The sequence below is a fragment of the Entelurus aequoreus genome, linkage group LG16, assembly GCF_033978785.1.
Source record: "Entelurus aequoreus isolate RoL-2023_Sb linkage group LG16, RoL_Eaeq_v1.1, whole genome shotgun sequence".
Lineage (NCBI taxonomy): Eukaryota > Metazoa > Chordata > Actinopteri > Syngnathiformes > Syngnathidae > Entelurus > Entelurus aequoreus.
Genome location: NC_084746.1, coordinates 32,792,061 through 32,805,283, shown reverse-complemented (window position 1 = coordinate 32,805,283; position 13,223 = coordinate 32,792,061). Strand labels below are relative to the sequence as shown.

General features: G+C 40.3%; 1 protein-coding gene across 2 annotated transcripts; it reads right to left on the bottom strand.

Moving 5' to 3' along the window:
- Positions 1-3,353: 3,353 nt before the first annotated feature.
- Positions 3,354-13,025, bottom strand: psma8 (proteasome 20S subunit alpha 8). Of its 2 annotated transcripts, XM_062022671.1 has the most exons (8): positions 12,808-13,025; positions 12,143-12,269; positions 11,924-12,048; positions 10,332-10,454; positions 10,118-10,237; positions 9,263-9,325; positions 9,073-9,179; positions 3,354-3,407 (listed from the first exon to the last, which is right to left on the bottom strand). In XM_062022671.1, the coding sequence occupies exons 1-7, from the start codon at positions 12,907-12,909 to the stop codon at positions 9,084-9,086; spliced, it is 756 nt and encodes a 251-aa protein (XP_061878655.1). In that variant the 5' UTR covers positions 12,910-13,025; the 3' UTR covers positions 3,354-3,407; positions 9,073-9,083. The 2 variants fall into 2 exon arrangements, with proteins under 2 accessions (XP_061878655.1, XP_061878654.1); XM_062022670.1 differs by lacking the exon at positions 3,354-3,407 and having other exon boundaries at positions 8,738-9,179; positions 12,808-13,024.
- Between the last annotated feature and the right edge of the window lie 198 nt (positions 13,026-13,223).

Below are 13,223 nucleotides of genomic sequence, written 5' to 3'. Positions count from 1 at the left end.
CCGCTACCCCGCCCCATCCCCCCAACCCCCGCCCACCTCAACCAATATCAATAATAAATATGGCAGTGCCATGTTGGCATTTTTTTCCATAACTTGAGTTGATTTATTTTGGAAAACCTTGTTACATTGTTTAATGCATCCAGCGGAGCATCACAACGAAATTAGGCATAATAATGTGTTAATTCTACGACTGCAAATATCGGTATCGGTTGATATCGGAATTACAAGTTAGCGTTTGACTTACAAGCATCCCCTCCATTCGTTGGGGTAGCAAATACCACATTAAACCCTGTAAGATCTGACCAAAACATCTGGTCTTACTCGTTAGCATTAGCATATAGCTAGAGATGGTCATAACTTTGTTTTTGCGACCTTGGGAAGGATGAATGTGGGTTTAAAGGACAGTGCTGAGAAGAACAACTGGATTATACTATTGAATTGAAGAAAAACTATCATCAAAAACATGACCAAGCATGTCGCAAACTTGGAGAAGCAATTTGAGCGTATTACTGCTAGTCTGCACCATACCAAAGCTGAACAGGTGTACGTCAGCCACGGACGTTGAAATAATATTTGAACGACAAACAATTTAACATTGAAATATGGAGAAGCTGCTGATGGTGTGTTTGACGGACAACTCTCCAAGGTAAATGATGTACATTATTATTGCATTACTTCATAAAACTACTGTAGAACATTATATTCTATATATTGTGTTTTTGCTGCACTTGTTACATATACTGTAATATTGTACATGGTAATTGGGATTTGTTATATATTATATCATAATATAATATAATTATATAATATATCAGTTTATATTATATACTGTATGTATAATATGTGAATATTACACGTTATATTTTATATTGCTACTATGGTACATTTTTAGTCTACTTTATACCTTTTGTTTTCGCCCTCTTTTTGTGCCCTTGTGTGCATCATCCTTTCCATCCTTATCCTCTCCATCCTTTGTAACTGAGCTACTGTGTGGAACAATTTTGCGTGAGGATCATTAAAGTTTGTCTAAGTCTAAGGCTAAGTTATTTCTCATACAATATTTCTTATTTAAATTGTTTATTTTTTTTTTTAAGTGTGTTACATGTTAAAATTGTGCTGTTTGGGGTGGGAGGTAAGCACCAATTAAATTGTTTTCAATTAATTTAAATAGGAGACGTTGATTTGAGAAGCAAGTGTCTTGAGTTAAGAGCCTCATCATAGAATCAATAAGCTTGTAAATGGAGGTACTACTGTAATTATAAATGAAATAGAAAAAAATACATGAATTAAAAACCTTTTTTTTTACCAAATCTGCACTAAAATAGCCCTACTTTAGCCAACTTGCGTAAACATATAAAACCATGAATTGTACATCCAAAACTGAGCTGGTCAGTTTTGGACAAGTGGTTGAGAATGTGTTGAAAAGGCATTGTGTTCAATTCCCCTGACTGGCAGACTTCCTCAAAGCTGAGGGATGAGTTTCATCCAGATGCGTGTTAATGACAATAGAGGACTTGCAGAATGCGCCGTATATACACAGCAGCCCTTTCTGGAGCATGATGCTCCTTTACAACAATAGTGCAAATATAGTATGCTGCCGAGCAAACAGACCGAATTGAAAACACGAAATAAGCGGCGGAGGGAGAGGAATACAATGAAAAGAGGGCGTGGGTGGAAAGAGGGGAATCGTGGGAATGCAAGATTGCACCTCCCTGGGGCAATCTAATTATCCTACGGGCCGATGGTTCCTTCTCCTTATGCGTCGGCTGACATTTTCCTGTAACCCCATCCCGAGTAATGCCATGTGATGTGTGTGACTGGCTTCTGCCAGGGCCCTGAGAGGCCTGAGGGGGGCCGGGGCCCGCTTTTTGGCCCGCGGCAACACGGGGGGAGGGGGTGGTTGATTTTTAGCTTTGTCGTCATTTTCTGCTCTCCTTGGCTCTTATCAGGCCTGTGTGACAGGTAACCCAAAACCTTTAGTCTTTTTTTCCCCCCACTGGACACAAAGGCCTGTATCTGTTACTGCTCTCTGATCAAGGAGGCCCGAGGGAACAGAAGTTTGATTCGGAGACAATGGAGTGCTATTCCAAACACAACCCTGCAGCTACGGGGGAGAACTTATTTTGTTTGCTTATGGATACGTAAGCCGAGGCGTTTCAATATGCCCAAACTTAACTTTGCACCGCGGAGCCCCCGAAGCGAGAGCGGAGGCGGGCCGCCGTGGCATACACACAAATAGTTTATGTGTGTAACTGTCGACATGTGACAAGCAGAAAAGGGACAGTGTTGAGAGCGTAGCCTTTTACGACCCAACACACTTTGACAGCTTGGCCATGGCTCGGGGACACGAGCAATGCTGCCGTTTCATCTGACAATTTTACGCAAAACAACGCTCTCTCCCTCTCTCTCTGTCGACGGCTCGGCTTGTTCAGAGGCTGCCTTTGTGTTGTGTTAAAGCAAAGAGACAAAAACATGTCAGCCGGGCTGCGAGATAGAGGTGTCGCACTGTCAATCGGCCAGATGAAAAAGCCAGATGAAAGTGTAAGGAGTATGATGAGAAGCCGCTTTTGAGGCAACACTGCGCTCTGCTGGCAGACATCTTTGTTCCGTTTTGAAAATAAGCCAGCACCATCAGAGAGGACTAATGTAACCTCGCCTCCCCTGAGACGCCGGCGTCTCCGCGCTTGTGCCCTTGAAGCGCTCGTCTTATTTGGACCCGAGGACATCATGTGCCGACAAAATTTAACCATCCCAGGAGGGAAATATCTTTGAAACGTGGCCAGAGGGGGGGCGGCACATTAAAATGACAAAAATGAGATCTTCAAAGTGAAAGCGGGCCGTGAGTTAAAAGCAGAGGAGACACGGATGTCATTAGAAAAGGGTCACACACTGGCATGAAGACGTAGTTAAAGACTATATGCATGGTAGCATTTTCTGTGTGTGTAAGCTGTGTGTGTGTGTGTGTGTTTGCATACAAACAATGCACTCAGTCGACAGCCCGCAGCGGTGTGCATTCTTGCTCGGAGAGTACATGTCCCCGGGCCTCGTTCCTCCGCTGATGACCTCTGGTGAAGCCATTATCTTCTGCATTAATGATGAGCAGAAGCCAGCGATGAGAGAGATGGACTTTGTCCCGAGGCGCGGCAGCAGCGCTGATTATGGGCAACAACAATGCTGGAAAATAAATAAAGAAGAAAAAAAAAAGAAAAAGAACAGGGAGGGCGGAGGGGAAAACAAGACTCCATAGCCACAAGCGAGTTAAAAAAAAAAAAGTCTTTGCAGAAGCACAAAAATAAGCTTACGCGATTGAGAGGCGAGATCAGAAGAAACTTTATTGGTAAAGTCCAGCTTGGGCAAGTTTTGTCGCCGACTCAACTGCCAGAGACTTGTTAATGTATCCTGGCGAACTGAAAACATAGAGAAAATATGCAGTGTTAAAATGTATTTTCAGTAGGAATGAATTATATATTTTTATATTGCATTGCGACACATACAGTACAGGCCAAAAGTTTGGACACACCTTCTCCTCATTCAATGCGTTTTCTTTATTTTCATGATATTTACCGTAATTTCCGGACTATAAGCCGCTACTTTTTCCCCTCGTTCTGGTCCCTGCGGCTTATACAAGGGTGCGGCTTATTTACGGCCTGTTCTTCTCCGACACCGACGAAGAGGATTTCGGTGGTTTTAGTACGCAGGAGGAAGACGATGACACAATGATTAAAGACTGACTTTTCATATACCGGTAGGCTGGTTATTTTCATAACGTACAGGCGAGCACTTTGCATTACTTTGCACCGTTGTATTATTTGTACTCTACACAATGCTGTTCGCCATGTCAAAGATGTGAAAGTTTGATTGAATGATTGAAAGATTTATAGTTAATAAATGGGACGCTTTGCGTTCCCAAACAGTCATCTCTGTCCCGACAATCCCCTCCGTGGTAGCAGGAACCCCTATATACTACGGTAATTACACAGCAAAACCCTGCGGCTTATAGTCGGGTGCGGCTTATATATGGAGCAATCTGTATTTTCCCCTAAATTTAGCTGGTGCGGTTTATAGTCAGGTGCGGCTTATAGTCCGGAAATTACGGTACATTGTAGATTGTCACTGAAGGCATCAAAACCATGAATGAACACATGTGGATTTATGTACTTAACAAAAAAGCTAAAATAACTGAAAACATGTTTTATATTCTAGTTTCTTCAAAATAGCCACCCTTTGCTCTTATTACTACTTTGCACACCCTTGGCATTCTCTCGATGAGCTTCAAGAGGTAGTCACCTGAAATGGTTTTCCAACAGTCTTGAAGGAGTTAGCTCATCGAGAGGGTTAGACATTTAGATTCTTGAAAAGTATTATGTTTTTTTGCATACAGTGTTTGGGTTACTCCTAAACGCAAAAATGCTTTTTAAGTTTATTTTCTTTACAAAAAACAACAATTTAGTTAAAAATCACACTTTAGTTGTGTCTTTGGGTTTTCACTCAGTGCAGTTACCCTAACAACGCATTACCCCCTCTGAAAAATGTGGACGGTCACATGGTCCACAGGAAGTTGCATCATATAAACCCAATTTTTTAAAATGTATATTGAAAATATTTCAACCATGACTGAGGGGCCTTAAAATTTGAGTGCAGTCCTGTTATCATTTTATGTTATTTTAAAAATAATTTTGGTTGTCTCAATTTGGCTATATGGTGTCTATTTGCTTTGTTTTTGTTTGCTGAAAACTTACATCTCTTACTCAAATGAGTAATCTTCGGTTTAGGGAAAAATTAAATAAAGTTGCCTGGGATTGACCGATACACATTTTGTTTAGTTCAATGTGTAATATAAGATTAAAAGTTTTAGATTTATTTTAAAAGCGTTACACCAAGCAAATGGCTTTGTTTTAGTGAGACAGCCCAGATGCCTCCTGAATATTGCGTTATGGAGTATATTCATTTTTGTCCTTAAAATTCTACACACAATACCCCATAATGACAATGTAGAAGGTTTTTGCAAATGTATTAAACATTTTTTTAAAGTACAAAATCACATGTACAAAAGTATTCATAGCATTTGCTCAATACTTTGTTGATGCACCTCTGACAGCAATTACAGCCTCAAATCTTTTTGAACATGATGCCACAAGCATACCCATCTTTGGGCAGTTTGGTCCATTCCTCTTTACAGCGCCTCTCAGGCGCCTACAAGTTGGTTGGGAAGCGTCAGTGCACAGCCATTTTCAGATCTCTCCAGAGATGTTCAATTGGATTCAAGTCTGGGCCACTCAAGGACATTTACAGAATTGTCCTAAAGCCATTCCTTTGATATCTTGGCTGTGTGCTTAAGGTCGTTGTCCTGCTGAAAGATTAACTGTCGCCCAAGTCTGAGTTCAAGAGCTCTCTGGAACAGGTTTTTATCCAGGATGTCTCTGTAGATTGCTGCATTCATCTTTCCCTATATTGTGACGCGTCTCCCAGTTCCTGCAGCTGAAAACCATCCCCACACCATGATGCTGCCACCACCATGCTTAACTGTAGGGATGGTATTGGCCTGGTGATGAGGGGTGGTTGGTTTCCTCCAAACATGACGCCGAAGAGTTCAATCTTTAAGAATTGTGTTTCTCGTGGTCTGAGAGTCTTTCAAGTAGTTTTTTGTTTTTTTTAGCAAACTCCAGGTGAGCTGCCATGTGATTTTTACTTAAGAAAAGCATTCTTCTGGCCACTCTACCATAAAGGTCTGATCGGTGGATTGCTGCAGAGGGTTGTCCTTCTGGAAGGTTCTCCTCTCTCCTCAAAGGACTGTTGTAATTTAGTACAGGTGGACTCCATATTAGCTGTAACAGGATGCACCTGAGCTCACTTTTGAGCTTTCATGGCAAAGGCTGTAAATACTGTAAAAAAATATTTTTTCACATTGTGATTATGGGCTATTGTGTGAATTTATTCCATTTTGGAATAAAGCTTTGACATAAACTGCGGAAAAAGTGAAGCATTGTGAATACTTTCCGGATGTACTGTTTATATGGCATATGGATGAAATGGTTGAGAATAACTCATAAAAACACTGATATGATTGATTTGCCATATCACAAATAGGGAGTATGGATCAGTGCAAATGGCCAACCTTACTGGACAGACAAAGAAGACAAATGGCAAACAAAGTGCAGTTGCTCTCGTCAAGGCAGCCACGGTGCATCCACTCAGGAAATCTTGGCTTGGGGGAGATGACTCTAAATGAAGGACTTTTACCATTCACCATTATGTTTTTGGTGGGAGTTAAGAGAGGGAAGCCCCCCAGGGCCGCCTGAGCAAAGCAGTGCACAACTTCTTTTCAAAGGCGCTCCCAGATTAAAGTCCCTGAAAGTTCCCATTGGGGTCTGAGGCCAGGATCCCATTAAGCAGCCATGCCACACCGCCGGCCACAATTGTGTCGTTGAGAATTCAGAGCAGCAGTTGCTTGATAAGCGAAATTTAAGGTGAAAGGGGGGGGAAATAAGACAGAGGGTGGGGGGAAAGGGACCATTTTGGTTTTTGGGACAAAATACAAATCGAACAAATGTTAATAATTACAATCAACATTATGAGAATTTAGAGTTTTAGATCTCGGCTTGTGTCAAATGCTCTTGTGGTCCGTTTATGGCCCTGTTATGACTGCTACTATATTTCCATCCATTTTCTACCGCTTGTCCCTTTTGGGGTGGCGGGGTGCTACTATATTTACACTTATTTATTCAGGAAATCTGATTTACAGACTATGAATTCAATCATTTACATCGAAAGTCCCAACTCCCAAGATATAAAAACAGGAACATAAGGACAATATGGCAATATCATTGAAAAAACACAGACCCCAAAAAAAGATACAATTAGTCGACACGACAGGGAACTTTTAAGAAATAGTTTTAGATGTTTTTTTAAAAAAAAGACAGGAAGTGGGATATTTATTGGGAGACTGAGAAATTACTTGTTTGGACTGATAGAAGTGCTTGTCCAAAGGTTGTTTTTCTGTAGGGGATGTCAAGGTCCCATTTGGGGTTTTCTTTGGTGCAAAAACCTCTGCCAGGCCTCAGTTTGATTGATGTACATACAGTACAGGCCAAAAGTTTGGACACACCTTCTCATTCAATGTGTTTTCTTTATTTTCATGACTATTTACATTGTAGATTGTCACTGAAGGCATAACAACTATGAATGAACCCATGTGGAGTTATGTACTCAACAAAAAAGGTGAAATAACTGAAAACATGTTTTATGGAAAACATCCTGCTTAGTGTCGGTGCCCAAGAAGCCTATCCCATCGGGCTTGAATGACTTCAGACCAGTTGCCCTGACGTCTCATGTCATGAAGGTCCTCGAGAGACTTGTGCTGGATCAGCTGAGACCCCTGGTGGCTGCTTCCCTGGATCCTCTACAGTTTGCATATCAGTCCCATGTAGGAGTGGAAGATGCTGTTATCAACCTGCTGCATCGTGTTCACTCTCACCTGGATGGTGGGAAGGGCACTGTGAGGATCATGTTCTTTGATTTCTCCAGTGCCTTTAACACCATTCAGTCAATTCTGATGAGTGACAAGTTGCTCAGGATGGGTGTCAGTTCATCCATTGTCTCTTGGATCACTGATTACTTGTCTGACAGGCCCCAGTTTGTGCAACTGGGGAGCTCCCTGTTAGATACTGTGGTCAGTGGTGTAGGTGCCCCACAGGGGACAGTCCTGTATCCTTTCCTGTTCACCCTGTACACCTCAGACTTCCAGTATAGTTCCAGGTCCTTCCACCTGCAGAAATACTCTGATGACTCTGCTGTATCAGAGAGGGACAGGAATTGGACTGCAGGACACTGATCGCTGACTTTGTGGAGTGGTCTCAGGCGAACCATCTGCTCCTTAATGTGGACAAGATCAAGGAGCTGGTCATCGACTTCAAGAAGAGAATGACCCCGGTGGAGCCCATCAAGATCCAGGGCCGGGAGGTGGCAGTAGTGGGGCAGTACAAGTACCTGGAAGTCTACTTGAACAACAGACTGGACTGGAAGGACAACAGCAAAGCTGTTTACAAGAAGGGCATGAGCAGACTCTTTTTCCTGAGGGAGCTTAGGTCCTTTAATGTGTGCAGCAAGCTGTTGGAGATCTTTTATCAGTCTGTTGTGGCCAGTGCCCTGTACTTTGCAGTGGTTTGTTGGGGGAGCAGCACCAGCAAAAGGGACTTAAACCGGATTGACAAACTGATCCGGAAAGCCGGCCAAACTATTGGCACGCAGTTGGAGGCGTTTGTGTCAGTGAGGGACAGGAGGATACTGGACAAACTGCTGGCCATCATGGACAAACCTGCCCACCCACTCCACCAGACAATTGAGGGACAGCACAGTTCATACTCCAACAGGCTCCTTCAGCTTCGTTCCCACAGTGTTCGATTCAAGAACTCCTTCATTCCACACTCCTTCATTCCGCACTCCATCCAGCTGTATAATCACTCACCATACAGCAATAGATGATATCTGTCTATTACCTGACACCTTCTATGTTAGCTTCTTCTTTTTGTTTATAATGTCTATTTTCTGCTGGATCCACTCTCTATTTGGTGACAAAAGCATTTTTCCTCATACATAAATTGTATAAGCTTGAAGCTTTAGTTTGTAAGACAAGACAATTGTCTCCTACGGGATCTTTAGTTTTTATAGATACAGCTAGTATATAGTAATGTGATAGGCGCTAGCTTTGATTCATATAATGAATGTCAAAAAGACTATATAAACAAGTCATCTTTTATTGAGAAGTGTTCCCATTACAATTTTTAACTGTTTTCAACATGTGATATCTGTCCCCAGATTAACTGTTTTTTGATGCACGATAGAAAAGTGTCCTGGTAGCATATAGTCTAAACATTAGAAGCCTAACTTCAGACCTGCATGGATGTGAATATTTACACACTTAAACAGCTGCAGGTATAGGACGACTGGTGCGATACATAAAGACAGGTCTCAAATTAGGATTCACTTTTTCATTAGTCAAATATATGATGAGTTTGAACCCCCCGCCCCCTTTTGCCTGAAAAGCTTCTTCCAAGTGCAATTAAAAAAAAAAACCTTAGACTATTTCAAGTAGACTTCTTCTGCTTCTTCTTTTCTGCCTCTTCCTCTTTTTCTTTTTCGATCTCAGCCACTAGGGTCTCAATCTCCTTGGATTCAAGGATCTGATGACAGCCAAAGACACTCATTAAAAACACATACAAAACTACTAAAACATAGAAGTTAAGAAAAATTGTATGATGATCACCTTGAGTGGCTGATTTCGTCTGATGACAGCAAGTTCAATGTTTTTTCCCCCTGACTGGACCACCTATAGAAGAAGTATATCATGTGACAAACTGTAATTTATCAAGATGCCTCTGGTGGAACCGGGGTGGCTTTTCTAAATTTTAAATAACACAAATGTTTACATGAACTAAAGTATTTAATAAAAGGTGTATTTTCCAGTTAACGTACACTTATATTGGAAGATTTTGGAGTGTTTCTGTGAAAATAGCTGTCATGTGATGGACCCACTAATGTTTTAAAAGGTACTTTGTTCTAGCTCACTCCAAATGTTTGGGGTTTTTTTTAGCTGTCGAGCGATTAAAAAAATCAATTCAATTAATTTCTTTATCAAACTCTGACCTAAAAATGCTGAGAAAAACACTTTATTTTGGGTATTTTTATTTAAATTAAATGCATTAATATGAACATAGATACACGCTATTGTGGTGCCGCACGGCGGAACTGTTGTTTCTCTTGATCAAGCACCAAAAGAGGGCGTAACAACTCGCAGGTGATGGTAATGTTAAAAGATTAAAAATATGATTAACGTGACTAAAACACATAACACTAACTATGACTGTAATTAATTAATCGCAAATTACACGGTAATTTGACACCACTAGTTTTTCTACACCAAACTCATCCAAACATGCCTTCATGGAACTTGCTTTGTGAAAGGTGGTCTTCACTTAAACATTCATACAAATTTGTGCCTATGGAATTGTCCGAAATCTCTTGCTACGATGACGAATTATGATGAAGGAGCACCCCTTGGTTGATGAACTGTATCTTTATAGTGTACAATATTGCCTGGTAAAGACCACAATAAACCCACCTCAAGCAAAGCCTTGATTGCCAACTTGATTGCCTCATTATCTCCAGCGATGGCTTCATCTGTGTAGTTCTTCTCCAGAAACTCCCTTACGGTTTTGGCACTACGGCCAATTGCGTTTGCCTGTGAGACAAGGGGGAAATAGTACAATAATGTAATAGTTGTTAGGCACGCAGGACACCTGCGTTAAAACTTTGGGATACAAAAAGTCCCTCACCTTCCAGGCATGGTAGGTTCCTGACGGGTCGGTCTGATACAGCCTGGGAGTGCCATCATCGTCGAAGCCCACAATCAAAGCAGAGATACCAAATGGCCTGCGACCGTTGCTTTGAGTGTAGCGCTAAAATACAAATCAACGCAAGCATTTATCAGCATCATCATTTGTGAAACACGGAGAAAATTGCAGATAAGAAAACAAATCAAGTCTTATATGTTGAAACACTCAAAGTAAATTGTCGAAACAATAACTTTTATACAGAGTGACTATGTGACTGGCAGGTACCTACCTCGCTCTAGGACCGGACAATTATGGCTTAAATAATAATCCTGATTATTTTGATTGATATTGAAATCATGATTAATAACACGATTATTCATTAACTTGAAATCAAGTATTTATTCTATTACCAAAACTCAACTTTAAATATAATCTAAAAGAACAAAGGATATAAATTAGTACGGAATACACCACCACGAGTAAAATAGCAATAGTACCAACAATAAATTGAAATTAAAAAAGCAATATGAAAAAAACATAAAATTCAGTTTTTCACATTTTAATTTTTTTAAATTGCGTTTTTTACTTTTTACACTTATTTCACCACCATAGTGTGTGCTTTTTGTGCCATTAATAACATTTAATAAAATCCTCATATTTCTTGGTGCAATACATTTTTGGAGAATTTTGACCAGTATTTATAGTCAAAGCATAATAATTTTGTAAAAGTGCTTTAACTACATTAAGCTTGAGCAAGGTACTTTTTGAAACCTTTTTATTTTTGGATGTTGTGCACAGCGCTGTATAGTGAAGGGGAGAAGTGTGCTTCTGTTCTGAGATTGAGGAGTAAGGAGAGCGTGAGCCTCTAAAGTTGTGACTGCTGTCCTGTTTGTACATTGATCTTACATCCGTGATGTCGTTCACAACAACATGAGCAGATAAGATGTGTTGTGGGTGTGTGGATTGTTCTTGTTAGCTTTGGCTACGTAGTTTAATCGCTTTTCAAGTGGCCGTCTCCACATTGTTTAGTTCAGGACGGGGTGGTTGAGTGTTTCAGCAAAGAATATTTTCTTAAACAACCGTTACTTTTCTTCAATGACAAAATTTCACTCACATGTATGTGAATTTCCGTGGTATTCTGCTTTTAAGAGCGGATTCCGTTTTATTGGCCAATTGTGTGACTCTGCCTGCGGTTACCTTAAGTTTAGTGATTATTGATGAGTCATACTAGCGCTGTGTTAAACCATGGTGGGATCCCAAACTCTTTTAGTTGACACTTTTTTCTACAGATTTGCTCCTCATCTGTTAAATTGTCACAACCTCAGACATTTGCATGCATGTTGCACGGCCTATTAATCCATTTTTTTTCTCTCGATTACAATATTTTTATGATAGTGGGAAGACATAATCAAAATCAAAATTATTTTACCAGCTCTACCTCACTCATCACCCAAGTTACTGATGGTAAAAAGTATTGCAGTGAGCATGAAACATCCCACATGTTCACATGCTATTGTATAATTTTTGTTTGGTTCCACTGCATTAACAATAACAACAGTTTAGTATTATGTAAATAGTAACATTAAAAGCACCTGTTTCAGAGTGGCGATGTAGCGTGTGATGTATTCAACAGTGACAGGATCCTCCACAGTTAACCTGTGGCTCTGACACTCAACCCGTGCTCTGTTTATCACAATGCGAGCGTCCGCTGTCAGCCCTGAAAGATGAATATCAAAGAATTAACAACGTAGCACACATCACAAGGACAACAAACGTTTTTTGTTTTTTTTTAAATACATAAATGTTCTTACCTGCAAATGCCATACAGACGTGCTCGTCCAGGGCACATATCTTGCGGACGGTTCTCTCCTCCTGCAACTTTGCTACAGATTTCTTCTCCACTCCGAGGACTACAATGTCTTTACCCCTGATTCCTACCTGTACACAAAAATCAAAACAATCACATTACAATGCATCAGTCCACTTAATAGCTTGAACGTTGTTTATATTAATTAAAAATCACTCAACTGTCAGTGACATGATTTTAAAGTACTGCACACATGTCCTATACATTTGTATTTAAAGATCTCTGTGAGTAACATTTACTTATAAATACAATGACGAGGTAGCAAATATTGCATACATTTCTTTGGTCATTTGAATCCAACTTTTCAATCTGTAGTCTAAAAATATTATTACTATATTGTATAATTTTATTTCGAACAGTATCACTTGGAAACTAACAGCAGTGGGAGCATGACACAGCGACAAGAAGCTAGCTAAAACCGCTTTGTAAATACACTACAATATTGTTCAAGTTAAACACATGCAGATTGTAAACATCAATAGTAAGTGTTGTAATACCATGGATATTCGCTATGGAGCCTAATATAAACAATAATCTCCATAACAGTGGAGGCAAGGGGTTGATAGCTAAATGCTAACTAGCACCTTCGGTTTCAATTTGAGAACTCACCGCAGTGGAGCCTTTCTTTACAGCTTCTTGTGCGTACTCTACTTGGAAAAGATGACCATCCGGAGAGAAGACGGTGATAGCTCTATCGTATCTGGCCGCCATTGCCTCGCAAAGCACGTACAATGACACAAAAAAAAGACACTTCAGCCAAATGATTCAGCTCGTTTAGCCGCACAATCGAACGATGCCGCTTGTGAAGCACAGCGCATGCGCAAGAACTTTGAACCCGGATGTTATCATCGCCATTGTTTCAAACTAGTTATTTTAAAAACTTTTACTAGTGTGTGCATTTACTATTACATATTTTAGCTGACTTCACATATTTTTATGGTGAATCCATTTCGATAACTTTATCGTAGAATTTGAGTGGTTGACGGGAAAATGTACAAAATTAAACTGAACTAAAAACTAAAATA